We start from the raw sequence: 27,357 nt of genomic DNA, 5'->3' as shown, positions 1-27,357 counted from the left end.
AACATTCATCAGCACACCGCTGACTCTAGAACACATTATTCATGTGTCATTCCACAAACATTTACTGGATGCCAGCGGGGATACGGTTAGTCAATGAAGAAATGACTTGGCCAAGGTCACACATCGAAGGTGGCACAGCCGGGACATCACAGATACTCCCCCAAGGCCAGGCACTCTCGGCCAGGACCAAACCAGGCTTTTCAGGGCCGCTCCCCACCGCACCGGGGAGGGGCGGCTTCGGCCTCAGCGCCCGGGAAGTGAAAAGCGAGGGTCGGGGCAGGGGACCAACGACTAGGCGAGAAGCAGCCCACCGCCAATAGCGGCCCAGGCTGTACTAGACGTCACCCTCCGCGGAGGACAGCGCGAGCACGCCCCGGGGAGGGGGCGTGGTTACGGCCTCCCGGAAGTGACGCCATCCGGGGCGGGCCTCGGCGGCGGCGGCGGCGGCGGCGCGCGCCCTCGGCTCGCGCTGGGCTCCGCGCGCCCCCCGCCCCCCTCTATGAGGCAGAGGCCGCGGCGGCCGTTAGCGCTGTCGCTCCGGGGGCCGCGGCGGGCGGGGCTCCGGCGGGGCCCGGCCTAGTCCCCACCCCAGCCCGGCTCCCAGCCGCCCGCCCTCCCTCCCTCTCCCCGATGCAGGGGGCCGAGCTCCGGGACGGCGAGGCGGCGGCGGCCGCCGCTTCGTACCGCGTCCTGAGCCGCCTGCTCGGCTATGGAGAGGCGGTCCCCGAGCCAGGCCCGCCGCCGCCGCCCCCGGGCCATGGTCCCCCGCCGCCACCCTTCCTCGCGCGGCCCGGCCCGCGGGGCTCCCGGCCGCCGCAGCTGATGGTGTTCCGCAACGTGGGTCGGCCGCCGGAGGAGGAGGACGCGGAGGCGGCCCCGGAGCCGGGACCCTCGGAACTGCTGTGTCCCCGGCACCGCTGTGCCCTGGACCCCAAGGCCCTGCCGCCGGGGTTGGCACTCGAGCGGACCTGGGGCCCGGCGGCTGGACTGGAGGCGCAGTTGGCGGCTCTGGGGCTCGGGCAGCCGACGGGGCCGGGGGTCAAGACGGTCGGTGGGGGTTGCTGCCCGTGCCCGTGCCCATGCCCCCCGCAGCCGCCCCCTCCGCAGCCCCAGCCGCCTGCTGTCGCCCCGCAGGCCGGGGAGGACCCCACGGAAACGAGCGACGCGCTGTTGGTCCTGGAGGGCTTGGAGTCGGAGGCCGAGAGCCTGGAGACGAACAGCTGCTCGGAAGAGGAGCTCAGCAGCCCGGGTCGCGGAGGAGGAGGGGGCGGCCGGCTTCTGCTGCAGCCCCCGGGTCCCGAATTACCCCCGGCGCCCTTCCCGATGCAGGACTTGGTCCCCCCAGGGCGCTTGGGTAGAGGGGAGCCGCAGCAACCGCCCCCGCCCCCGCCTCCTCCCGGGCCCCTCCGGCCACTGGCGGGCCCTTCTCGGAAGGGCTCCCTCAAAATCCGCCTCAGTCGCCTCTTTCGCACGAAGAGCTGCAACGGCGGCTCCGGCGGCGGGGATGGAGCCGGCAAGAGGCCTTCTGGAGAGCTGGCTGCTTCTGCTGCGAGCCTGACAGACATGGGAGGCTCTGCGGGCCGGGAGCTGGACGCGGGGAGGTGAGACTGGCGGGGGGCGCTGACTGACAGAACTTCCTTTTCTTCTTTCATATCCCTTTTATTCTGCTGCGAACATGATTCTGACAATTCTTAGGATGTGCTTTTCATAAGGATGCATAGAGACGTAGGCCTAAAGGTGGTGACTTCGCCCATTAGGTCAGAGCTATTTGGGGGAACAGTTTTCACTCTTAGTTCAGTCTGGTGACATTTCTCAGCTGGTTAGCAGCCCCCCAGTTGGGAGAGGATTTGAAACCATCCTCCCACCCCCACCCTGGTCTGGCTTTTATAAAAAGTTTTCCAAGGTGTAGGTCTACCATTACTTCTGGTAAGGAGGTTGCTGGAAATGTTTGGTCTTAGGGGCAAAAAGTTGGTCCTGTAACCGTTTTGCTTATTATTCTCTCTGTGTTTCCCACCCCTTTCATGCTCATGCCTACAAATTGTGTGACACACTTGTGCGGCTGTAGGCCAGCAATTGTTTGGGCATCTCTATTCAAAATGTTAATGTTTTCCTGGTTGGTTTCTTAGATAAACCTGGCTTAGCTCAAGCCTGTGCTGACCATCAACTCTGAGGATAGAAAATAGTTTGCTCTCAAGCCGGTGTGAGGGTTCTAAGTGTGAGGTATAGACATGGGTGTGTGGGTTCTAGGCCAGCTGATGAAAATTCCAAACTTAGAGGTTGTTTTTTTTTTTCTCTGTGTTTCTGAACGGTGGACGGCACTCTGGCATGTAGTGTTAGGTCTGTATACTAGTTTAAAAGCTGTCAACATTTGTGTCAAGAAGTGAGACTTCCCTTGTGGTAACTGCCTTGGTGGTTTGCACTGCCGAATGGGTTCTGAACAAAGATTGGAATTGGTTTTGGTGCCGCTCATACGATGGATTCTTGAGGCACACTGGCAACCACAACCCAAGGCTGAAGAATGGGTAGACAATAGATTTGAGAACTTTACTGTGTACCAGAATCACGTGGGGAGCTTTGGGAAGAGATGAGTGTGTCTGAGGGCCCAAGAGTTTGAATTTCTACAAAGCTTCCCACATGACCCAGAAGTGTGACCTCCACTGGGAACCACTCATCCTTGGACTTCTTTCAGGGGAGTTTGCGTGCTCCCAAGAGAAAAGTATGGGGTCACTTTTGACTTTGCTGCCCTTTCTGAACAGTTGGGCCAGAACATCATCTTGGGGATCAGACCCAACCCATATTTCCTGAAGAAGTCAGTAGGTTGCTGTGTGTTGCCCCCTCAGGTAGACCTATGTTTCTGCCTTTGCTTCCCAAGTGAACTTACGCTGGGAGCTCAGATCTTAAAAACTGTGTGGCTTCCTTTTGTTGTAGGCTCTGCATTCGATGCTCTACTTCCCAGTATAGAGGAAATGTTCATCAGAGGAGGGGGAGGGCAGAATTGAAGCTGTGGTTAATGACATAGGATAGACTGCTAATTTTCTTGTGGTCCGTCTTGCCTTTATTCCATATTGACCAGGACTTGGTCTAAGATTCCAGAGACGCCAAATACGAGGTGTGGCGTGAAATTAGCTGCTATGTCTAATAGATTAGGAAGAGGAAAAGGCATATAACATTATACGGCTTTTTGCCTTTGGAAGCAGAATTTAATGGTCATTGGCTGCTCTGTTACCAACCCTCACACTTAGCACAATACAGATTTCTGCTGCAGAGCAAATTGGGATGTAGCTCTGCAAAGAAGCTTAGTTCAGGGCACTGGAGAATTACATTTTTTGGTCCAAGGGCTTTCTCTGATGAATTGGAGAAGAGCTAGGTATTTGTGTATGAACGTCTGGTTGACTGCTATTAGGAGGCAGCGTGTTGCACAGAGAACGTGAACATCTAGGTTCTGCTTACAACTCCAGCGTCAGTGGAATGTAGCCAATTTTGTCTTCTTCATGCTTCCTCTTTTTTTTTTTCCCCATCTGTAAAATGGGAGTGATTCTCGTCTTGTTCCTGTCCTTGTAGAAATAGAGTGAAGACAAGAGAAATTGAGATGGAATATTTTGTGTTCTTGGAGAAGTAATAAGATTGAACTGGTATTTCTTTTTTAATGCTTAGGATTTGGTGCTGCTAGATTTGCTTGTTAGCTTTTCCACAGCTTACGATGTGCCAGTCTTGTTGGCAGCCTCGCAGCTGTGAGAAACTTGGTAAGTCTGGCCAGGGTAGTTGTGATTTCTATGGATCTGCACCTCCTAAGTGCACCCCGTTGGGAGGAAGGATGAGTTTGGAATTTTAGGCTGTTCTCTTTTTTTGATTGGTAGGGGCCTGGAGGCTGTGAGAAATGTCAGTCTTTTGCCAGAAGGTATATGGCCTCCTGCCTTATTGTTGTTTGGAATTAATTACGGGTCTCTGCAGTCTTCGCTGTATAATTTGGGGCTTTTCAGTAACCTCTGGGTATGGTTCTCTCTGCCCTTCTCCACATCTACCTTTCCCACAGCTATCACTGGAAAGTACCTCCTGCTGTCATATTATAAGGCTTAATAGTTTCCATGTTTTAGCATGAAGCAAACCTTTACTTCCTTTCAGATGCTTTAGAGTCTGGGAAATGGACCTGCCTGGATATACCAAGTCTTAAGTCTTTTGTGTGATAGCTTAGAGAACCCTTTCCAAGTGAAGGAAGAAGTGGGCCACCGACTAATCAGGTTTCTCTTCTGGAGAACTGGGCTAGGCCTTGTAACACACATATGTTGGAATTCAAAGAGCTGGGCTTGATGCCTGTGGGCCTCGGTGTGATATAGAATTGCTATTTCAGGAAAACCAGTGAAGTTCCCTTGTCTTTTTCACATATGTTGAGCTGATTGTCTTCCTTTGTATTTGCTGAGAAATGGCATTTGATCTAACCTTTTAAAATCGTCACATAATACACACATGGTCAGAAATGGGTACCTTGTTCATTTCTCAAGGTTTGTTTTTTCAGAGTTAACAGTTAAGATTATTCCTGGCAGTCTTCGTAATTGTGAGGTGGGAAAATGGAAAATAGTTCTGTAGTGGTTTCCTATCTATTTGTTTGGAAAAAAGATGGAATTCTGGAAAGAGAGGCAGGCTGCCTTGGCATTAGTCTGGGGCCCTGCTGTCATGGACAGACCCGGCAGACATGAGAGAGCCTTCTCTGTTTCCTCGGGTCTTTAGGTCTAAGGGAGTGTTCTTGAGAATAGTCTGACGTGGCGAGAGCAAGATGACTCTATGGTGTGTGTTGAGGAAGTTCTGACTTTTGGCTTGGGTTTTGGGTCCATACTCTGTGGATCTTTTTAACTCTTAAGCCACAAAGTGGTTGTGGTTGGCATCTTTCGGAGTGAGCCACCTAAGTTCAACCTAAATCTTTGTCCATTGAGCCTGTGTCTTTCACTCCTTCACATTTTTCCTGCTAAAATCATTCCAAGGTTTTAGACCTTGGACCACGTCTCTTGGCTTTTCCCCGGAAGTTCCCACCATAGGTTCTTCAGTTGGTGTATGATGGAGTTTTGGATCTGACCTTGCTGCACAGATGTCTGTGTATTGGAACTACAAATGAACACATGGTTTTTGTGCCTGCAGCACATGAACAGACACTGGCTTATGACGTGTTGAAATGGCACGGGCTGGCTGACTTGGCACTGTGTGCTGTAGCAGGCGCAGAGGTAAATTGTGGCCATCAAACCTGGCATTTGGACATCCAAGTTTGGGAGTTACTGTAGAAAAGGACATGTTTAAGTGTTAGGACATCAGTAGATGGGGTTTATGGACAAGGGAGAGTGAAGACATCATTATTTCGTGGTTTATATTTTAGGTTTCAAGGAATTTGAAAAGTGGCCAATGGTTTTATCAATGTGTTGACGGCCCGTCTAGTCTAATGCTTGTAACCCATTTTCTCCCACGGATCTGTTGCCGTCCAGTCGGTAATTTGCAGGGTGGAAGTGGACAGAGGCATTCTCTTTGTCATCTGTAGCACAAGCAGTGTGTAGCTGACACAAAGGACTGCTAGCCGCAAAGAAGACCTTTGCCTCAGGTCTTCTGCTGCTCCTGTCCTTTTCTGCCACGTGAGATACAGCCCGCCATATCCACCCCACCCTATACCGCTCAAGTCTTTCTACTACTAAGATGCATGTGGCCTACTGGCAGAGTTAAAATGACTTAACTCTGCACCCTAATGCTTGTCAGGGTGATCAGAGTGATCTGGGGAGGAATAAAATAACATGGGAATGTAGTATGGAAGGGTTAGTTAAAAATGTTACTGGAGCTGAATCATTCATGTTGCTTTCCCAAAACAGCCCATCCAGCTTAAATGGGCTTTTATCATTTTAAATGCCTCAGACCTACAAAAGGAGATATATAAAGTGTATGTACTATAATAATAATGAATTGCATACTTGGGTACCCACCACTAAGCTTAGCAAATAGAATGTCATCAGTATCTTTGAAGACCCCTGTGTGTTGCTTCCTGATTACATCTCTTCCCTCCCCCACGTAACCACCATCCTCAATTTTATGTTAATTGTTCCCTTGCTTTGTTTTTTATAGTTGTCTGGATTGGTCTTTTCATGAATGACTGCCATTAGAATGCTCTCAGGATCCTTGAGACAGAAACTGCTTAGGATTTTTAGTTAGCGTCTACCCGAAGAGGGAAGGAAGCACTTGTTTTTATTATTAGCCTATCAGCCCCCTAGACCTTCTACCTCTTCAAGCTTCCTGCCCCAAGGCCCCCTTATTTGCCAGAAAAAGCCATCCTAGGGCTCTCAAATGGCTCTGCCCATGTTCAGATTCTGATGTATTTCTTTCTCCAGATCCCAGAAACTATGATTTTCTTCTGCAAAATGCCGGGGGTGGGGGAGAAGATGAGCCGCAGTGAGAAGGCCCCCGCAAGATGTGTGCATTTGGGTACTGCCGTTCTTCAGTGCTTGGCACTGAAGAGACTCGTCCCCAGCATGGGCAGATGGCAGAGTAATGCAGCTTCCTTTGAAAAGAGGCAAACGGCCAAGTGGCTGAGGTGTGAACCCTTTGAGAGGCCAGTGCTTTGGGTTTCTGCTTACTGGGTTTCATGTTGTACCCACAAGTTATCAAATAAAAATCAGCTTGGAAGCCCTTCAGTCTTAAAGTTCATGTCCAGCAGAATTAACTTTCCATCCCAGCCCTCTAGAGCGTTGGAACTAAGCTGCAGACTGTCACAGGCAACTTATATAAACAGAGGACTCCGTGGTTGTGTCTTGTTTTGACACGGCCATGGGCCATGTCTCTCCTGTGTGTGCCTCGGGTGGGGCAGGCATAGGCGGCGCCATCGTTAGATGAGAAGTCTCAGCGTGGAAGAAGTTGCAGAGGGAGCGTGAGGTAGGAACCCAGCATCTTGGCCGTTTCTGAGTAAGGTCTTCGCAATATGGTTTTGAAATTTTGTTTGGAGGGAGTCTTGAGAAGCTTAGACATCTGTGTTAAAACAAATGTGTAAAGATCTTCCAAAGTCAAATAATTTAAATAGGGTTTCATTTCAGATTTTCTGTGCAGCTTCTCTATTGGTGCATTTGAAGTTTTATTTGGTCCTTGGGTGAGAGTAATTTTGGAAGTTGAGCCAGGTATAAGACCTAGAGTCAGGCACTCAATTCGTGGGTTTTTTTTTTTTCTTTTCTTTTTTGTAAGTCTGGTTTGTTGAGGCATAGTTTATGACCACCTAAAATTCCCCCCCCTTTTTTTTAGGTGTCTAGCTCTATTAATTTTGGCAAGCCTATACAGTCATATAAGCTCTGCCATAGTCCAGATATAGCATATTTTTATCACTTCTGCAAATTCTTTACCTTGTAGTCAATTCAGTCATCCTGAGGTAAGGTTTTTGAACTTAGCACATTTCTGGCCAGAAAGTCTTTGTCAGAGTCTTTTGGATTTCGTTCATTTCTCACTGAAAAGCCAGTTGCAATTGGTACAAAGTAAAGTTACCTGTGGTGTATCTTTTCACGGGAGATCTGGGTTTTCCAGCTGGCTCCCTGGAGCAGCATCAAGAAGCCATGGGGAGAGCTGTGTGACTGGCCGCTCAGAGAGGGGAAGGTCCATTTTCTTTGGGACCCAGACAAAGCCCTTAACCAGAGGGAGTCCCCCAAGTAAGCTGATAGTTTTGCCCTATGGCTCGGGGGCATTTGTATAGAAAGCGGGGATCTTAGTGGTTTAACATTGCCTGTGCTTCTTGTGCCATTCTCAAGTCCAAATCTATTCCCTGGTTCCCTTTGGGACCTTCTGCACCTTGGGGCAGGGCCATAGGGAAAGCGTTTGCTCCAAAATGGCACCTGCTCAGGTCAAGAGCCATTGTCTTGACTCCCTTATGAAAATCAGCCTTGCATCTGTCTACCTTCCTCTAGAAATGGACTTGCTAATTACCACTCAAGGTGTTTTACTCTTCCATTATGCTGGGTGTCGAGAGATCTAAAGGGTTTTCTCATTGCTTTGTAGGCTGAACTTCAGAGCGAAATTTATTTTTTTTTAAATTAATTAATTTATTTATTTGAGAGAGAGAGCATGAGAGGCGGGAAGGTCAGAGGGAGAAGCAGACTCCCCATGGAGCTGGGAGCCTGATGCGGGACTCGATCCCGGGACTCCGGGACCGTGACCTGAGCCGAAGGCAGTTGCTTAACCAACTGAGCCACCCAGGTGCCCCCAGAGCGAAATTTATTTAAGAAATTGCCTGAATTATTTCATTCTCCCCCTTTACATTTTAGGCTTTGTTACAGAAGTGTTGTTGACAGTGACTGGGATTTTTTTGGTTTTTCATTGCATCTAGACTTGAGTGTCGTAGTGACGTAAACGCAAATGTGCTCATCCCCCATCCTCCCTCACATTCTCTGTGTGCTCTCTCACCCCCTAGGAAACCCAGGTTGACAAGAACTCAAAGTGCCTTTTCTCCGGTCTCCTTCAGCCCCCTGTTCACAGGTAAGGGTGACAGCTCTCTTTTTCTTCTGACCTCTGAAAGCGGGAGTGTTCTAAGACCTGTCAGGGGGCGCTTACAGATGCCCCACAGAGCAAGCTTCCGGCTGGCCTGCAGTCACTTCCTTCATTCCATGTACTGGGGTTGGGGAGAGGCTATTTTTATGGTGTGGAATGTGTTCTTGACTTTGGAGGCTTTATAGTTGGAGGTAGAGACTGCTTGCTGGTAATTAGGTGGCATGGCAGGTACGCAGTGCTCCGTTCAGGGTTAACGATATAAATTAAAAGTAGGAATTACAAATTTATAGGCTAACAGTGTGTAAATGACTCTCTAGAAGTCATGCAGTTCCTGTTCCTGCTTCCAGGGGAGTTGGTGGATGATCTAATCAACATGATCCGTGATCATCTGGTCTATTTTTAAAGACTCTGGGCAAAGGGTATTACGTGAACTCTTGGCTTACCCATTTGGGGGCCAGGAGTTCTTGCAGCTGTTGGAGTTCTTCATTGTGTCTAATTTAAGTCTTTCCTCTTGCAGGAGGGAACACAGTTGCTCAAGTAGGGAAAGTGGTCAAATGTACTTTGGGTGACTGCCTTCTCCTTAATGGGGAGCTTGTTCAGATAGGGAACCTTTTCCTTATGTCAGTCCTGTATGGAGCTCCTGCTTGAGTAAGCGCCAGAGGAGGTCTTTAGCACAGTGCCTCTCGTCTCAGGCACGGAGTACTCCTCATTGTTTGTGGCCCAGCCAAAAAATCCGAACTTCAAACTCCTTTGGAGATTGTGTCCCTCGAAAAGATGACTGGAAGGATTATGAGTTAAGAATGGACATGTCCAGAAGACGTTCAGCGGGCTTGTGGGACCCCCATTACCACATGGACTGCCATGAGGTGTCCGAACAACTGAGCTGGTGTCTGTAATAGGCACAGGTGGAGAGGGAGGCCTCCGTTCTTACCCAACGTCCAGAATTAAAGAATCCCGTCCTGTGGCAGCATGTCTTTCTCGTTAATCATTGTTTCCTCTAAAGTAAGGAACGCTCACCCACATTTGTACTTTCGGGTTTGATGTTCCTGTTTCAGACAGTCTTAGCTCTTTTGAATTACATCTTTTGTTTTTTTTTCTTTTTTCTTTTGTAATTACTTGCTTTATTTGAGTGCTGTACCTAGGGGTGCCTGGCTGGCTTAGTCGGTTAAACGCCTGCCTTCAGCTCATGTCATGATCTCAGGGTCCTGAGTTCAAGCCCTACACTGAGCTCCCTGTGCAGGTGGGAGTCTGCTGCTGCTCCTTCCTCTGCCCCTACTCCCATTCATGCTTTCTTTTGCAAATAAATAAATAAATAAATAAAATCTTAAAAAATAAGTGCTATAGGGGCGCCTGGGTGGCTGAGTGCGTTAAGGCCTCTGCCTTCAGCTCAGGTCATGATCCCAGGATCCTGGGATTGAGCCTCACGTCGGGTTCTCTGCTCAGCATGGACCCTGCTTCGTCCTCTCTCTGCCTGCCTCTCTGCCCGCTTGTGATCTCTGCCTGTCAAATGAATGAATGAAATCTTCGGGGGGAAAAAAAAAAAAAAGTGCTATACCTATTGTCCAGACCTCTGACCCTTCAGGAAGTGCACTTGTCTGGGCTCATGGCGTTGCTCTGGGCTGCTAGGCTCTCAGTTACTAAGCTATGTGATGAGTCTGGGTCCAGCTTCCCAGAGCTGCTGATGACTTTTAGCAGAGCTTTTTTTTTTTCTTTTTCTCTGTTGCTCCCTTCTTCCCTGCCTCCTTCTCTCTCTCTTTTGTTGCTTGTTTGTTTCTTTTTCTTTCTGTAGGCTCTATGCCCTATGGGGCTCGCACTCATGACCCTGAGATCAAGAGCCACCTGCTCTACTGACTATGCCAGCCAGGGTGCCCCTTGCAGAACTTTTCTGCTTACCTTAATTAGTGCTCCAGACCTTTGTAAAAAACTGTGTTATTAGATTCTGAAAGCCCAACTCTTGGCCTTTTAGAGATATTGGTTACCTCATTTTCTTAACTGGGAAATAATAAAATTCTAGCCGAGGGGTTAATTCAGCATCCTGAATGAGAAAAAGTTGATGGAAATAATACCTTAAGGGCCAAATTAGAGAAATCTTGAGAGTCTTCTCCCTATGGGTCAGACCTACCAAAACTTGTCTATCAACCTTTGTTATAAAACACCCTTTGCCCTCTGGTGACTGAAGTAGAGAGAGGGTAGATGGGCTTGGATGGCAAGATGGAGGGTATAGGGCAGAGAACGGAACTGCATGATAGGCTGTAAATAGAAGAAGCTATGTGCCATCCCCCATCAGGTTCTTCTGGAGCTTACCTGATTTGGCTGACTGTGGAAGTGGTTCATTAGTAGGATTGTAAATGTATTTTTGGCCTTCGTAGTCTCAGCTCTTAGGAATTAGTTGATATGTGAAATGGTTGCTTCTCTTGTGAGGGAATATTCTGGAAAATCTAGATGTAGAAAGCCATTTGGGAAGAAGTTGAGGCCCACCTTGAGACCTTTATCTGCATTCAGGTTACCGTGCAGTTCTTAAATTTTTCTAGCATTTACTTTCCATGTCCATTTGGACTTGCAAGCTGCTTACCTTCCTCCCTAAGGCAGAAATTGGTACACCTGTCTGTAAACATACATGGTGTGGGGTCCATTTGAATAAAGACCTCTTGTGAAGGTTACATAGTGAGCGGCACAACCACAGTTAGTTGGCCTTTCCACTGTCAATCCCGTGTTTCTATCCTAAAGAATCTTTGACCTTTTACAGGACCAAGAAATGATAGAATTAAAAACTGACTTTCCCAGGTGTTTGGGGGTGACTCCAGCTCTGGGAAGCATTAAGATTTGAGGTTTTTGAGAGCCAGGGGAACCTCTTGCCTCCCTTGCTTGCCCTTCGCTTTCCTTTGCTTTTGGCCTCAGCTGTGGGCAAGGTGCTTCCGTAACGTGCTTGGTCCGTGAATCCCTCAGGTGAAACTGTGTCGCTTGTGGACGTGGACATCTCTCAGCGGGGCCTGACCTCTCCACACCCTCCAACTCCCCCTCCTCCTCCGAGAAGAAGCCTCAGCCTCCTAGGTATAGTCTCTGCCCCTCTCTGCTGCCTTGCCCTAGTGGGAGGGGATGAGCTATATGGACCTGTTGTTCTTTTCCAGGAGCCAACATGCTCCTGGGTTTCTAATAATGACCCAATTATTCCCTGTCCCTTTCTCAGCACCCTTGTCATCTCCCTAAGCAATTAAATGGGTCTCTTACCTGCATGCTGTAACATTTACTGTCCATCTGTTGATCAGCCCTGAATCTACAGCTAGTAGACTGCTTTCAGAACATCCTTACATTTCTACTTTCAACAAAGGATACCAGATTAAGATGCTTGTTGCCCTCTGTGCAGAAAGACAGGGGGAAGGTCAGGCCATCTCCATCCAGAGGGCAGCCTGATGATCCTTCTCCCTCGCCTCTGCTTCACCTCACTCACCGGTGCTCCTATTTCTGAACCTCTTGCTTCTGTTCTCTCTTCTAGATGATATCAGTGGGACGCTGCCTACATCTGTCCTTGTGGCTCCGATGGGGTCTTCCCTGCAGTCTTTCCCCCTACCTCCGCCTCCTCCACCCCATGCCCCAGGTTAGCTTAGTATAGAGGCAAGCCTTGTAAAAGTTGGGAGTACAAAGTGATAGACTGTTGATGGATGGGAGAGGTCTATTTATGGAAATAATCGGATTTACGAGACTTAAATCTTATCCCCTTGGCTGGGCCAGAACTCCTTGGAATTGAGGCCAAGAACTGGTTTTTTTAACCCATTTCCCCTGTGGAGGTGAATCTGACTTTTGTTAGGGATAAAAGACTATTGAATTTTTCACCTCTTTGCTGCTGAGACTGCTTTGCAGTCTCTGAGTAGATACCATTTAATTTCCAAATGATGAGAACGTTTAAAGTATTCAAGGTTCTCTGGTGTTTCTAAGCTTTCCGTATTTACTGCAGCCTTGTAAATAAGTACCCAGCATTTAGTAGCCCACACCTGCTTTGCCAGCCTCCAGTACCCAAGGAGTAAAATGAATGAAATCAGCATTCTTTCCTACTTGCCTGGCAAAATCGTTCCCCTTCCTGGGCAAGTAAGCGAGTCACTATTTCCAAGGCTGCTTTACCGGCGCTTCACCTCGAGGTGGGAGAAGCTGGAATCGCTCTAGGCTGGTGAAGCCCCTGACGTAGTCACCTTAGTCAGGTTAGTGAGCAGCTCCCCCACCCCGCTCTTGGGGTCAGACGCCCCCACCCATCCTTCACAGCTTACACGAGCCCACACAGCTTTTTGTTACAGTCCATCCAGCTCCTTCCCACTGCTTTGGCTTCCACCCTTTCCAGCTTAGCTTCTGATGCCTTGCCCCTCTTCAGTTAGCATCTCTGTTTGGGGGTAGGGAGGGTCTGCTTGTGGTTGGGAACCGGGAGGGTGAACAAGTAACTGCCCCTCTCTCGCCCGGCAGATGCGTTTCCCCGGATGGCTCCCATTCGACCAGCTGAATCCCTGCACAGCCAGCCCCCCCAGCATCTCCAGTGTCCCCTCTACCGGCCCGACTCAAGCAGCTTTGCCGCCAGCCTTCGAGAGTTGGAGAAGGTAGGCGGTGCCTGGAGACTGGCGGCTGGCCTCCTCTCCCACTCTCCTTCTTCTGTCCTGGGCTCCCCTTTTCTTATTTTTAGAGGAAGAGTAGTTCTCTTGCCTCTATATTTACAGTGCCAAAGCAGTGTGCTGCGATGATCAATTCCATAAGGGACGTTGGAAAATCGAATCACGGAGAAAAACATTTGAATGTGGTGAAGAACGGTCGTGGAGAACTGTTTACATAGTGGAAGCTGACTTTGACAGATTAACTGACCCAGTTCCCTCTTATTTTTCTTGTAGGCCTTGGTAATGGGATTGTAGGCTTCTGTTACTTTGGAGGGCTAAAGGAATGAGTCTGCTGTTGGTGGCTAATGGTTAAGACACTGTTAGCAGCCCTTATGTAGTGAAATGTTTTGGAAGTGGTGGGAGAGTGGGGATTCTTCTGCAGTAAAATAGATTGTGCTGAAAATGTACCCGTTTCCTCCATGCTGTGAAGTACTTGACCACTTCTTGTCTTTGATAGTGTGGTTGGTACTGGGGACCAATGAACTGGGAAGATGCAGAGATGAAGCTGAAAGGGAAGCCAGACGGCTCTTTCCTGGTACGAGACAGCTCTGACCCTCGTTACATCCTGAGCCTCAGTTTCCGGTCACAGGGTATCACCCACCACACAAGAATGGAGCACTACAGAGGTAAGAGGTGCTGCCGTTTGCCGTGCTGCCGTTTGTGGAGAACCTTCTTCCCCCTTTGCGGGTCACTACTCCTGCTCTTTGGCCTTTGTGTGGGAAGGTTTTATGGAAGTGGAATTACGGATTGGGAGAAAAATCTCATCATGCTCCATTGAATGTTGTTATGGGTACTGGTTTCAGCCCTAGAAGGATTGTTGGCAGGGGTAGGGAGGAAGGTGACGGTTCTCTTGAAAAATACTCTCAGCATTTCTCTCCAAAAGAGGAGAGCCTGAACAAGATTGTCAAACAGAGCAAAGCCCGTAGAACTCTCTCAATAGAAGGAAGAAATAACCTAGGACCATTCCACAAATTCTCCCAGCCTCTGTTCATAGTTAGACTTAACGAATGATGTCACTTCAACTTTCACCTCTATGTAGGTAATTGCTGTAGCTGTAGCTAATAAAGAAAACATAATTAGACTTGACGTCAAGAGAGACTTCTGTTATAATCCTATACACAGAGAGGAGAATTTAGTGTTTACCCTGTGGCTGTCCTGTAGTGAATTTCTTTGCCTGAGAGTCACATCAGCTCCTCCTCCCAGACGGCATGGTGATAATTTCTTCAGGTCACCTGTGTGGTCTCTTAGGAAATAGCCATCAAAACTCAGAGACTTTGTGGGATCAACATGCTTTAGACTATCTGACTTCCTCCCTAGGGGTGTCTCCTCCTCTGTGCTCAGCTGGTGCTGAATGCTGCGGTCACCTCTAGAAGCTGATTTGTTCAACCCCGCTGTCTGGATTGACTTTACATTGTGGCATTCTGTGTTTGACGTGGGCCAGAAACTCACGCGGTCAGCAGTGGCCGGGCTGGTTCCTACATCCTTTGGCTGAATAACTCCCTGTGTCACAAACTTGAAAAGTGGAGAGAACTTAGGGGAGTTTCAGGGATCAGCCTCAAACGAGCTGTGTTAGCCGCTCTTGCGGGCTCTTCTCGGCCCCCGCTGTGTCTTCTCTCTCAGCCGTGTTGTGCTGTATTTATTTGGTTTGCTTCTCATGTGAGGCAGGAAGTGGCATGTTAGGCCAGCATAGCTCTGTCCATGGCTTCCTCCGTCCCCACCCCTAAAGGTGCACGAAGAGAGAGGCCCATCAGTCCACAGACCTGAGAATTAGTTAGATGGCTGTTGCCTGCTCTCCTGCTCTTTCCAAAGGCCAAAATCAAACTAGCAGAAAAATACCCTGCAAAGTAAAGCATTTCAGAATGAAGTATTTTTATAAGTCTATGAAAATGATGAATGGCTCGGCCATGAGACAGGAAATGCCTGACCTCTAAGGTCCCTGATAGGCGAGAGGCCAGTAAGGAGAGAACCTTCACATGGTGCTCCAGTTACTTTTTGTTCAAAGGGGCTTTTCTTCCTTGAATAAATGGAATTTTTAATGGGAGCCTGTGGGTCTTTAAGTTGGCAGTTGCAATGGAGCATTTGTCTTCATCTTTTTAAGTGATACTGTAAGAGTAGCTAGAGAGACTTAGAACTGTAGTTCTCTTGGATTCCATCCCTTTTGTAGGTGATTCCTTTGCACTTAGTGCTTGAGTTTTTGGTTTGTTTTTAGTCACGGGAGTTCATATTCCCTTTTGCTTTTGGGTTTGGGGTGGGATCTTTGCAACATACCAGGGGTGGGAGTGGCTTTGGAAGTTAAAGAAGAAAAGACTAGAATTCGGTGTTTTGTGCCTAACACATGAATGAGTGAGACTTGCAAAACTACTCTTCCTGGGACGCCTGGGTGGCGCAGTTGGTTAAACGACTGCCTCCGGCTCAGGGCGTGATCCTGGAGTCCCGGGATCGAGTCCCACATCAGGCTCCCAGCTCCATGGGGAGTCTGCTTCGCTCTCTGACCTTCTCCTCGCTCATTCTCTCTCTCTCTCACTGTCTCTCTCTCTCAAATAAATAAAATAAAATCTTAAAAAAAAAAAAAAAACTACTCTTCCTTTGTTGGTTGACTATTCTATGAATGCTTGAGCATAGACCTTCCTGAGGGGATGGCATTTCAATCGGCTTTTTCTGTGGCAGTCTTTTTTTTTTTTTTTTTTTAAAGATTTTATTTATTTATTTGACAGAGAGAGATTACAAGTAGGCAGAGAGGCAGGCAGAGAGAGAGAAGAGGAAGCAGGCTCCCTGCTGAGCAGAGAGCCGGATGTGGGACTCGATCCCAGGACCCTGAGATCATGACCCGAGCTGAAGGCAGCGGCTTAACCCACTGAGCCACCCAGGCGCCCCTCTGTGGCAGTCTTTTTTAACGGTCTGTGATTTAAGGATTAGTGTTTATACTAATGTCTTATTAAAGACGATTTTGATTTCTTTTTTTCCATTCATTGTGGAACATAGGGGAACAAGGCAGCTTCAGGGACCTCTTTCTGACTGCTTGCCCACAAATGACCCTCCCAGAATTGCAAATCGTTAAAATGTTCAATTGAGCTTCCCAGATGCTTTAAAAGTAAGTTTTTACATCTTTATCTCTCCCTAATTTTCCATGGCAGGAACTTTCAGTCTGTGGTGTCACCCCAAGTTTGAGGATCGTTGTCAGTCGGTGGTGGAGTTCATCAAGAGAGCCATCATGCACTCCAAGAATGGGAAGTTCCTCTATTTCTTGAGATCCAGGGTTCCAGGTGAGGCTAGAGTTACATTACGTAGTTTCCTTGGGCATGATGCAGTATAATATCAACATGTGTCCCCCTGCCTCCCGGAAAGAGCCATACTTCCTTGAAGTCATTTTTCCTGGCTCTTATGGCAGCCGCTCTTCCTGGAGTCCAGTGGTTAAGTCCCTGCTCCTGAGCATTAATTCTTTGACGTACTGAGAAGGAATCTGCTTCTCAGACCACACGGATGAGAATATTTAACATTGTGAATATTTAACCTGTGACTATTTAACATTCAGAGGTGTCCCCTGTCCTGATCTAGGCATCTCACGCTTCCATGTGAAGCAGAGAGGCGAGAACTTGCTCAGGCTATTTCTACGGGAACAGGGCAGGTAAAAGAGTATTCACTAGAAAGGCCACGGTGAGTGGCAGAGAGGCTGAATTCAGTGGCCATCTGCTGTGGATTTTGTCTGTTTGTACGAAACTTGTTATTAAAGACTAAGTAGTTCTTGTGTCTTTTATCTCTGCCAGCGGCAAATATAAAGACATCTCTCCACTTGGGAGCACTGGGCAGTTCCCATCCCCTGTCCTTACTGGTGTGATTATGTAGCCTTTCTGCCCATGAAGTAGGGAGCTGTCTGTATTATCTCTATGGAGGGGAGAGAAGGGGTGGTTTGGAGGAGTCTGTCTGCTTTTCTAAGGCTGGGGAAAAGCAAAATGACAAGCATATTAATTGAGGGATTTGTAAGATACAAACAGAACTTAAAATGAGAACTTCATGCATTCCCAGTGAATCAAATTAAGATTCTTAAACAAACTATGTGCCAAGAAATTGCTCTAAAAAGAAGTTCCAGGGGAGCCCCAGGCAGAACATCAGTAACAGAATTGAGCCAGGTTACAGGAATGCGTTTTATAATCTTGGTGATTTAAATAAAGCATGACAGGGTGAGAACTGTATTAATTCTCACTTCATTTTGTATTTGCCTCAGTGCCGTCAACATAGTTGGATCATGTGCAGTTGACTTGGTTAAAGGGAAAAATTAGAATCCTTTCTTACAGGAATTGACTAGTAATTTTAAAAATTTGTGGCTTTTGGAGGTTATTTATTTAACAAACATTTATTCTGTAACTCAGTATCAAAAATAAGCCACATTTCTACCTTTGGAGATCTCATAGCCTCAAAGAGAGGACAGGTAGGAAGAAAAAGGCAAGAGCACATGTAGAACTCAATAAAAGGCATGGCGGTTGGTGGTGGATGATTGACAAGAGCTGGGGAAGCAGCTCTGTCTATGGGTGAACCAGGAGATCATCTCAGAGGATTCTGGAATCTGGAGCATGTACCTGTAGAGTATTTGAGAGACTTTGCAGAGTCCTAGACACTCTGCTGTAGCTGATTTCATTCTACAAATGTCCCCTGTTTGCAGAAATTTTAACCAAAATTCTTAACATTGGTAAGGGCTCGAAATTGTAGCAGTTGCTACTATTTATTGACTGTGTATCCTGTGCCATTTACTTTGTCAGGTACTACAGGTTGCATTTCTTACAACAACCCAAAGTTAGCTAATAGATTGGGCTGTTGATAGATAAGACTATTTTCATTTGCCAGTGAAGAAACAGGCTGAAAGGCTCCACTGGGAGGTCACTTAGCCAATCAGGGCTCAAGTCAGAGTTCAAACCCAGGCTCAACTGACTCCAAAGCCTGTGCCTTATCTGCTGCCAGTCTGTTACTGGGGAAAACTAACAGCAAGCAAATTGAAATCTGAGTTTGAGGAGATTTGTGGAGACTGCATAAGGAAGTCAGCAGTGTGTTTATTAGTGGAGGATGTCTTTTGAGGACCTGTGAGGAATGCTCCTGAGAGGATATCTATTTGCACTTAAAACTGTAATCAAGCTGAGAAGGCAAAGCAGAGTTCGTATTTGCTCCCAGACCGTAAGTGACCTCTCTTTGAAGGTTTGAGGCAAAAGCAAAGCCAGTATTCTCCTTTACTTTATTGTTTGCTGTCCTCCTTTGCTTGTCGTAGAAGTCTAGGCATTCTGGGAGGTTGATTCTGTGAGGGACTTGGCGTGAAGAAGAGGTAGTGATTAGCATTTGGGTTGAGTGTTCTCAGCCTACTCCAGTCAGTAGATTGTAAAAGGAGCCTGTTTGTTGAGACTTTGGGATGATGATAACCCAATGCCTACAAGGGTAGGTGTTATTTCGTTTAACCCTTACAAAATCCTTTAAAGGAATATTACAGTCTCTCTTCTTTTCTTTCCTTTCTTTCTTTCTTTCTTTCTTTTTTTTTTGATACAAATTAAGAAACTGAGGTACAGGGGCACCTGGGTGGCTCAGTGGGTTAAAGCCTCTACCTTCGGCTCAGGTCATGATCCCAGGGTGCTGGGATCGAGCCCCGCATTGGGCTCTCTGCTCGGCAGGGAGCTTGCTTCCTCCTCCCCTCTGCCTGCCTCTCTGCTTACTTGTGATCACTCTCTCTCTCTCTGTCAAATAAATAAAGAATATCTTAAAAAAACAACAACAACAACAACTGAGATTCAGTGGGGGCACTGGGGTGGCTCAGTTTGTTAAATGTCCTTCTCTTGATCTCAGCTCAGATCTTGATCTCAGGGTTGTGAGTTCAAGTCTCACATTGGGCTCCATGCTGGGCCTGAAACCTGCTTAAAACACACACACAACAACAGCAACAGCTGAGGTACAGTGAATTGCAGAGCCAGGGTTCAAAGTCAGGTTTTCTTTCTAGCTCAGCACTAGGGCGGGGTACATTAACAGGGCCTGCAAGCTGGTGTTAAAGGGATGCCAGGGATCATGGGAATCATAAAACTAGGACTAACAGAAAAGTTCTGGATGGTGGCAAATCAGAAGCAGAAGGAAGGAAATGAATTGAAATAAATGGAGTAAGTGGCATCAAGGGAGGGACCCTTAGTAAAAATAAAAATGATGGCACCTAATCTTGGTTTCCACTTTATCTCTTTTTAATAGAGGAGCATGGTGGTAACAAAACTGAGGTCGCTGTCTGCATCTCAGTCTGGTCCACCAGGCAGCAGTCTCAAAAAGAGACTGTGATTGGATTAGCACAGAACCCTTGATGCTGTTTGAGCCAAAACTCAAAAGTGAGTCTATCTCTCTTAGTTGGGAGGACCTTCATCATCTGTGAAGTGCATAAAGAGAAAAAACTTTTTTTTTAAACTTTCATTTTATTTTATGTTTTATTTTATTTATTTATTCGACAGAGAGAGAGAGATCACAGGCAGACAGAGCAGCAGGCGAAGGGGGGGGAAGCAGGCTCTCTGCTGAGCAGAGAGCCCAATGCAGGGCTCGATTGTAGGGCCCTAAGATCATGACCTGAGCTGAAGACAGAGGCTCAACCCACTGAGCCACCCAGGTGCCCTAAGATTTTATTTTTAAGTAAGCTCTACATTCAACATGGGGCTCGAACTCACAACCCTGAGATTAGGACTTGCACGCTAATCTGAGCCAGCCAGGCACCCCAATACCTTTTGTTTATTCATCGCACTTTGAATTGCACAACATTAAGGAAATTGGTCTCTTTCGTAACCATCATTAATCTTACAATTATTTGTTCAGTGACAGGTTTTCCCTGTGTCCCAGGGTTTCTTAATTCTGCACTATTGACATTTTGGCCTGGAAAATTCTGGTCTTCAGGGAACAGTTTGGTTTGGCAGAATGACCTGTGTGTGGGAATGCTCAGACTTGGGAAGAGATTTGTCACCCCCATCCTGGTGTTTGTTGGGGGGAGAAAAAACAGTGAAGTGGCCAGAAACTGGATTGGTGCCCAGGAACCCTGGTGTGAAGGACCAGAGGAAGGTTCCTGGTGGTCACAGTCCACCTCACCCTTTCCCTTTCTGCTGTCCTGGTGTGCGTCTCACATTTATTTCCATTTCTAACCTCTTCCGCTAACATGCTCTGGATGTGAGAGCTCCAGCTGTTTGCTGTGTTTGGGGCAAACAGTAAGTGGTCAGGCTGACCCCAGGGAATATCAGAGAATTAACAGGTTTCAAATTGCTATTTGTGAACCTAAGGCTAAAAATAACACAATTAAATAGGCAAGTATATATGGTCATTAAAATTCAAGTAGGCAAACTATCAGATAATTTTATGCTACTTATTATCCTGATCTCTTTAAGCACAGGTCTGATAGTACTGTGTCTTTGGGAATAAATAATTAGATAAGTAAATTACCTTTGTTTTTGAAACGTCATGTTGAATTTAGCTTTATTACAACCTGCCCCCCAAAAGCTTTCTGTTTGCCATAGTTTAATTACTCAAGTTTAATTTACTAAAGAATATATTTTTTTAAAGATTGTATTTATTTATTTGACAGACATAGATCACAAATAGACAGAGAGGAAGGCAGAGAGAGAGAAAGGGAAGCAGTCTCTCCACTGAGCAGAGAGCCCGATGTGGGGCTCGATCCCAGGACCCTGAGATCATAACCTGAGCCGAAGGCAGAGGCTTAACCCACTGAGCCACCCAGGCGCCCAAAAATATTTTTTAAACATAGGAGAGAGAGGGTAAATTCAGAGGCCTTTGAACCCAATACCATTTTAAAACCACTTGAGTTTAAATATATTCAAGAGAGAAATCCATGTATGATGTATGTGTGTGTGTATGTGAGCAGAGAGGACCATTCATGAGGGTGGAAGAGGGCTACAGTGCTTCAAAGGATAAGCCCCAGAATTGAAGGGATAGGAGCAAGGAGAGGCCTGAGAGAGGCTGGTCATGAATCAAAGTGCTGGGGCTGTCCTGGACAGTGCCCTCGTCAGAGAACAGAAGGGCAGGTGCTCTGGGGAGACGCCTGAGGAACCCTCCTTTGAGGTTCTGTGGGCTCAGCTCTTTCTCAAACAGAGCGGATGCTCATGGCAGGCCGGCTTTGTGGGTTCTGTGCTGCTGTAAAGGTCTTTGAGCCCAGTAGGCCTCAGTTTCTTCATATGTGAAATGGGGATAATTGTGATACCTGCCTCAAAGTATAGTTCTGAAGATTGAATGACTTAAATGTGTTAAAGTCAATCCTACTTACTTAGTAACAGTGCAATACGTATTTTGACTTTTTTCTTTTTTTAGAAAGTCTGTTATCAGTGACCATGCAAAGGCTCTGGGAGACAATCTGCAAGCTTTAATTTTTTTTCTTCTCATCCCTTCAAACAAAATTTTAAAATGTTTGAAATTCAACTCCTGAAATGGTAGATGTTATTTTCCAACAAGTTGTGTCCTCAGAATTTCTTTTGATAGGACAGCGGCCGAGAAGAGAATTCTTTCAGAGATTTTGCAGCTCAGATTCTTTCTGAGAGCAGTTTGCTTATTTACCTTCTGTAGCCCCTTTGTTTAGTGAAACCAGAATATTCTTTGTTCCCCTGGACCAGTTTCAGTGTCCCTGCCATTGTGGATGTCTTCGTTCTGTGGCACTGACCCCTGGGTGGGGCTGGAATTTCGCAGCACCGAGCCTGCTGATGCTGATGAAAGCAGGGGGTGGGGCTCCCGTCGGGCCTGGTTGGCATCAGGCAGCGGGCACTTTGGCACTGAGTGGTACTAATTTCAGCTTCCCCGAGCTACCATCATTGGTTTTCTTTTAAAAGCATCATCTTTTTTTTTTTCCCCGTTCCTGGATCCAGCCTAAAATTTCTGGAGCACAAGGGGCGGGAGGAGGCGAATGGGGGGTTGAAGTAAATGGCAGGAGTGACGGGCTTGTAGCCTTGATCCCAGCCATTGCCTTCTGTTTACCAGCCTCTTAGCTGGAATTGGCTGGGGACACCTCTGAGAAGCGTTTCTGAGTTCTCCCCTTCAGGATGCTGTTAGATGTGCCATCGAAGTATCCCCCCCCCCTTTCTAGCAGGGGTGCATTGATTCCTGCTTTTCAGGCCTGGGATTGGCCACGTGGCTCCAAGTAAAGTCTTTAGCTTGGCGGTTTTCACTGGACTCTTCTGAAGAGCGAGACTCTCAGCTGTGAAGAGTGATGCTAGGGAGGCCCTTGGCAGAGGAGGTTTGAGTCCCTTGAGTGAAATACAGTGGTAATATTTCAGCAAATGGAAATCAGTTCTTTGTGGAAGGAGCTTTTGCACCCTACAGAACGCACATGAGAACTATAAGGAAGCCTATTTTCCCTTCCCTGGATTCGCTTCATAAGCGAATTGTAGTTAGCAGCGTTGTTCCTTCTGAATATGTCTTGGTTTTCATTCTTAAAGGACTACCACCAACTCCAGTCCAGCTGCTCTACCCTGTGTCTAGATTCAGCAATGTCAAATCCCTCCAGCACCTTTGCAGATTCCGAATCCGACAGCTCGTCCGGATAGATCACATCCCGGATCTCCCACTGCCTAAGTACAGCGGGGTCTTGCGGGTCGGGGCAGGGATGGAGGTGTAGTTAGAAATGTGAGTGAGGCCTGCCCGCTGATGGCACAGGCATCCTCCTCTCACTTCTCGAGTGTCTTAGCACCTAACTCTAGAAGTGTCACATGGCGGCTCGAAGGGAGGAAGGTGTGTGTGTGTGAGACTCCCTTCTGCAGTCTCTACGAAGAGTGGAAGGGAGGTGGTAAGAGGGAGGGAGACAGAACTATAACAAGTGAGAATGTGGCAAGTTTCTTAGGTCGGCCGAGGGTTTTTTGTGTGTTCCCAGGCATATAGGGGTTGAAGAAGAAGGAGGGCTTGAACAAAGGGGGTCTTTTGCTTAAGGTCTTTGCAAATAACACTTCATGTGTATTCCTCTTTTGTTTTTCGTAGACCTCTGATCTCTTATATCCGAAAGTTCTACTACTATGATCCTCAGGAAGAGGTGTACCTGTCTCTAAAGGAAGCGCAGCTCATTTCCAAACAGAAGCAAGAGGTCGAACCCTCCACGTAGCGAGGGGCCCCCTGCTGATCGCCACCAAGGGTATGAGCTCACTGCCTCACTGTCCAGCCGAGTCTCTTCCCAGACAGTTACTGTCATGCACTGGGCCTCACCTCCCTCCCCCACATCCCATGCGTGTACTCCTGATCCAGGCATCTGCCCAGAGAGTCACGAAGTCTGATAATGGAGGTCCCCCAGGAGGCACATACACCAAATGGGAGAAGAGCAGATAGACACGAGGGGCTTAAAATGTATTTGCCAAGCTATGTGCAAGCTAACCACCAAATATAAACAAGGAGGAGGACACAGAAATGTAGCTAAGTATGGAGCCTTCTCTCATACTTTATCTACTTGCTGTTGCACAAATGACATGGAAAAGAGGAAACCAAAGGGAAGGATAATGTCGTCAAAGAGAATGCAAACGTGCCTTTCATCGCAACAGGAATGCACTTCAGTGAGAACTCCCAAGGTCCAGTGGTTTGGAATGTGAGGGTGAGGAAAACATCCTCGCTTTTCTAGTGAGGGTTCCACCTGGACCACTGAAGAGTAAACGATCAAAAAGATTAAGTGAATTAGCTAAGGGATCCATTTATCTAAGAGGCTCTTCTCCCGTCACTACTTTAACTGAATTCTACTCATTAATTTCCCCATAAAATATCTTGGAATACTGGTTTGTGCAGATTGATTGTAATTAGTCTTTTAAACTGCCTTCTTGGAGGCACTGAAAGGTAGAGGTGAGTAGGGAACAAAATTGCCAGTGAGTCGTGAGTTTGGTGCTTTGGGTTACCTGCAAGATCTCACATTCTCACCGCCAGGGGCGGTGACCCTATCTGCTCTTCGTGTAGGCTGTCCTCCTTGTGCACTGACTACGTCTGCTTCCTCTCCAACCTTCTTTGTTCCCCAGCGCCGTCTCCCACACGAGACAAACTCGGGGAGAAACCCACAGGGAGACGGTCTGAGGATGAAGAGAATCTTCATCTCCCTACGCTCTCTGCTCTCTTCGTAACTGGAGAGTGTGATGACTGGCGTTTATGCCCCCATGGGTTTTTCTGGGCCGTGGCTAAGGTGAACCCAGCTGCGTGCCTCCCCTCTTAGTTCTAGAAGTCCCTGATTCTATTCTACGTGGGGGAAAGCGCTCGAGCTGGGTAACAAAGATTAACAAAGCGAGAAAGAATGAAAGAAGAGAGATCAAAAAATCCTAACTCTGGGACACTGCAGAGCTTTAACTTAGAGCATCCTGGACTGGGTGTACGTCTTGTCATATCTTCGATTACATGCAAGTTGTATCCCCTCGGAAGTGACTCCTAAAACATCCAAATGTTCTGATGGCTGGGGTTTTTCTCTGTTTGGCAGCTTGGCTGCAGTTAGGATGGGAAGGTAGGAAGGAGCTAGGGACGCACTGACACACACCATTGTGGAGGAATCAGGACCCACTAGTTAGAGCCCCTCTGTGGGTGTTATGCCTCAAGAGGACCCCTCCCCAGCAGCACAGTCAAAGGTGGGCTTGGTGCAGGGGTTGGGGGGCGGCGCTCCCAGCTTCAGCAGGTGAGGAGTAAATGACTAACACGGGGCCAAGACGTTTCAGGGTGAGAGGGGCTTGCTAGCTGAAAGAAGTGTGAAGCGGGGATGGTTAGACTTACCCTGTATGGCTCTGGGGGTAGGACAGGGGCCATGATGGATGTAAGGTGTTAAGGAGTTCGACTTCAGTCCCACTTCAGAAGAACTGTTTTACCAGACAGGTCCAGAATCGGAGTGGGTTTCCACAGGCCTTAGTGAACTCCCTACGGGGCTCTGCCTTCAGCTCTGTGTACTCGTTAAGTCCCCAGTGTGGACCGGGAAGAGTGTGCTGGGCGAGGTGGTCTAAGGCCCTGACCTCGCGGAGCTGCTGTTTTCATGAGGAGAGACAGACAGGGAGCATGTAAAGAAGTGAATAGGCTAATTGCAGTTGACCGTCTGTGTTACGAGGAATAAAACCTGGTGGAGTTTAGTGATTAGTGGTGGCATAGTGGTAGTCAAGTTTGGGTGATCAGGGTAGGCCCCTGTGAGGACATGTCATTTCAGCTGAGATATTCAGATATCAGCTGATCATCTGAATATCGAGGCAGAGCGTTCTGGGCAAGGGGGTCCAGTGAGTATAAAGGCCCTGAGATGGGAAGGGACTTGATCCAATGAGGTATAGGCCAGGGGTAGCCAACTGTCATGAGTATGGGGGAGGGGCAGTCATGAATTGGCAAAGGGTTGAACTGAATGAACTCTCAGGGTGTCTTTGATATGTGTGACACCAGGATTGTCATCTATGGCAAAGAATAAGCATCTTGCTGTCCTCACTCCTGATTTAGACCTTAGGGCCCCTTGAAAAAAAGGGAAATGATGCTCGTGAAGGGAGAATCTTTATGTTGTAGAATTTGGCCCTTATGACTTCCTGTCAGTCAGGCTGATGTTAATTTGGGAATTCTGAGCGGGCCACTTGGTCTGTGCATGCTGTTACCTGGGGAGTTTCATGTTGGAGTGCTTGGAGTCAGCAGACAGAGTGACAGGTGGGACGATGCCCTTCTTAAATCAGAAACCACATTGGCCTTTGTGACTGTGTCAGTCCTATTCAATAGCCAGAAGCAGCAGAGACCTGTGGCTGTTCCCAGCTGGGCTCACCAGGGGTTACTCCAGTTTTGTTCCAAGATTTTATTTAGAGGCGGGTTGGGGCATCAGACAATTACGTGCCTGCCTTCAGCTCAGGTCACGATCCCAGAGTCCTGGGATCCAGTCCTATCCCATGTCAGGCTCCATACTCAGCAGGAAGTCTGCTTCTCTCTTTCCTTCTACCCACCCCCTACTTGTGCTCCCTCTCTCTCAAATAAATAAAAATCCCCCCCCTTTTTAAAAAGATTTTATTTGACAGAGAGAGAGAGAAATCACAAGTAGGCAGAGAGGAAGGCAGAGAGAGAGAGGAGGAAGCAGGCTCCCCACGGAGCAGAGAGCCCGACGTGGGGCTTGATCCAAGAACCCTGGGATCATGACCTGAGTCGAAGGCAGAGGCTTTAACCCACTGAGCCACCCAGGTGCCCCAAATAAATAAAATCTTAAAAAAAAAAAAAAAAGAGTTTATTTAGAGAGAGAGCGGGGTTTGTGGGAGAGAATCTTAAGCTGACTCTGTGCTCAGTTCAGTCTCTCCACCCTCAGACTATGATCTGAGCTCAAGTTGAGTCAGACGCTCAGGGCACCTGGGTGACTCAGCTGATTGGGTGTCTTCCTTCAGCTCAGTCATGGTCCTGGAGTCCTAGGATTGAGCCCGTGTCCGACTCCCTGCTCAGTAGGGAGCCTGCTGCCCCCCGACCTCTCACTCTTGCTCTCTCTCAAATAAAATTTAAAAAAAAGAAAAGAAAAGAGATGCTCAACCAATTGAGCTACCCAGGCACCCCTTTTTTCTTTCTTTTTTAGTCCCTGGAGCAGGTGAGCCTCAGGAAAAGAGTAGGGGGAAAAAGTGGGTGGAAAATTTAAGGGGCAAGGGAAATAGAAGTGAGGTGATAGGACAGAATACATTTGTCAGTTATTTTAGGACCTTTTTTTGGTGTCCAAGTCATGGGCTATTCATTTACCCCAGCAAGTGCTGTTGTTACATCCTGAGCCCTCCCCACGGTTTGTGGAAGCCTTTGGCTATCCAGAATTCTCCTTTGGGGCTGTATTTTTCCACCTCCAGAGGCTGGGCTCTTCTCCATTTGCTTCCACTCCATTGAGCTGCTCTCATTTTTTTCCTTTTTTCACCTAGGCATTTGGTTGCCAAGCTCCAGTTTTGAAGAACCAAATGAAGCTACTGTGGAAGGGGGAGTGAGGAGAAACGAGGGAGTTGGAAGGGCTGAGATCCTCCATGCGAAGACTTTGGTCCCCCTCGCAGCCCTGGGGCTTGGAAGAAGCACACGACCACGCTCTGTGCGCGGGGCTCCACCTCGTCACGCCCAGCCCCTGCGCTACCCTGGAGCTGGACGAGCTCCTTGGAAAACTGGAAGAAGTCTCAACACTGTTCCTTTTTTAGACGTTTTGTTTTGGATATTTGCATTTCTCGGTATGGAAAACTTCCTTTAAAGGCAGCTGGGGTCTGTGCCCATTGGACTGGAAGTGGTGCCAAGGGTGATCCAGGTCCAAGGGAGGGGAGGGGAGGGAGGGGAT

The 27,357-nt window shown here is 47.8% G+C and overlaps 1 protein-coding gene across 2 annotated transcripts; it reads left to right on the top strand.

The window, feature by feature from the left end:
* The first annotated feature begins 611 nt into the window (after positions 1-611).
* On the top strand, positions 612-27,357 carry SOCS7 (suppressor of cytokine signaling 7). 2 transcript variants are annotated; one of them, XM_044248131.1, is made up of 10 exons: positions 612-1,601; positions 8,414-8,478; positions 11,437-11,541; positions 11,984-12,085; positions 12,940-13,070; positions 13,579-13,747; positions 16,256-16,384; positions 22,553-22,688; positions 23,088-23,238; positions 26,960-27,357. In XM_044248131.1, the coding sequence occupies exons 1-9, from the start codon at positions 631-633 to the stop codon at positions 23,206-23,208; spliced, it is 1,929 nt and encodes a 642-aa protein (XP_044104066.1). In that variant the 5' UTR covers positions 612-630; the 3' UTR covers positions 23,209-23,238; positions 26,960-27,357. The 2 variants fall into 2 exon arrangements, with proteins under 2 accessions (XP_044104066.1, XP_044104067.1); XM_044248132.1 differs by lacking the exon at positions 11,984-12,085.

This window comes from Neovison vison, chromosome 5 (genome assembly GCF_020171115.1).
Source record: "Neovison vison isolate M4711 chromosome 5, ASM_NN_V1, whole genome shotgun sequence".
NCBI lineage: Eukaryota > Metazoa > Chordata > Mammalia > Carnivora > Mustelidae > Neogale > Neogale vison.
Note: the sequence above shows the minus strand (reverse complement) of the source record. Positions and strands in the feature narration are given on the sequence as shown.

Excerpts from the sequence above, each read along its gene's own strand:
- SOCS7 (XM_044248131.1), top strand. The coding sequence starts at position 631 with ATGCAGGGGGCCGAGCTCCGGGACGGCGAGGCGGCGGCGGCCGCCGCT. Across the intron at positions 12,086-12,939 it reads TCCTCCACCCCATGCCCCAG|ATGCGTTTCCCCGGATGGCT; the intron begins GTTAGCTTAGTA and ends CTCGCCCGGCAG. Across the intron at positions 22,689-23,087 it reads CCGGATCTCCCACTGCCTAA|ACCTCTGATCTCTTATATCC; the intron begins GTACAGCGGGGT and ends TGTTTTTCGTAG.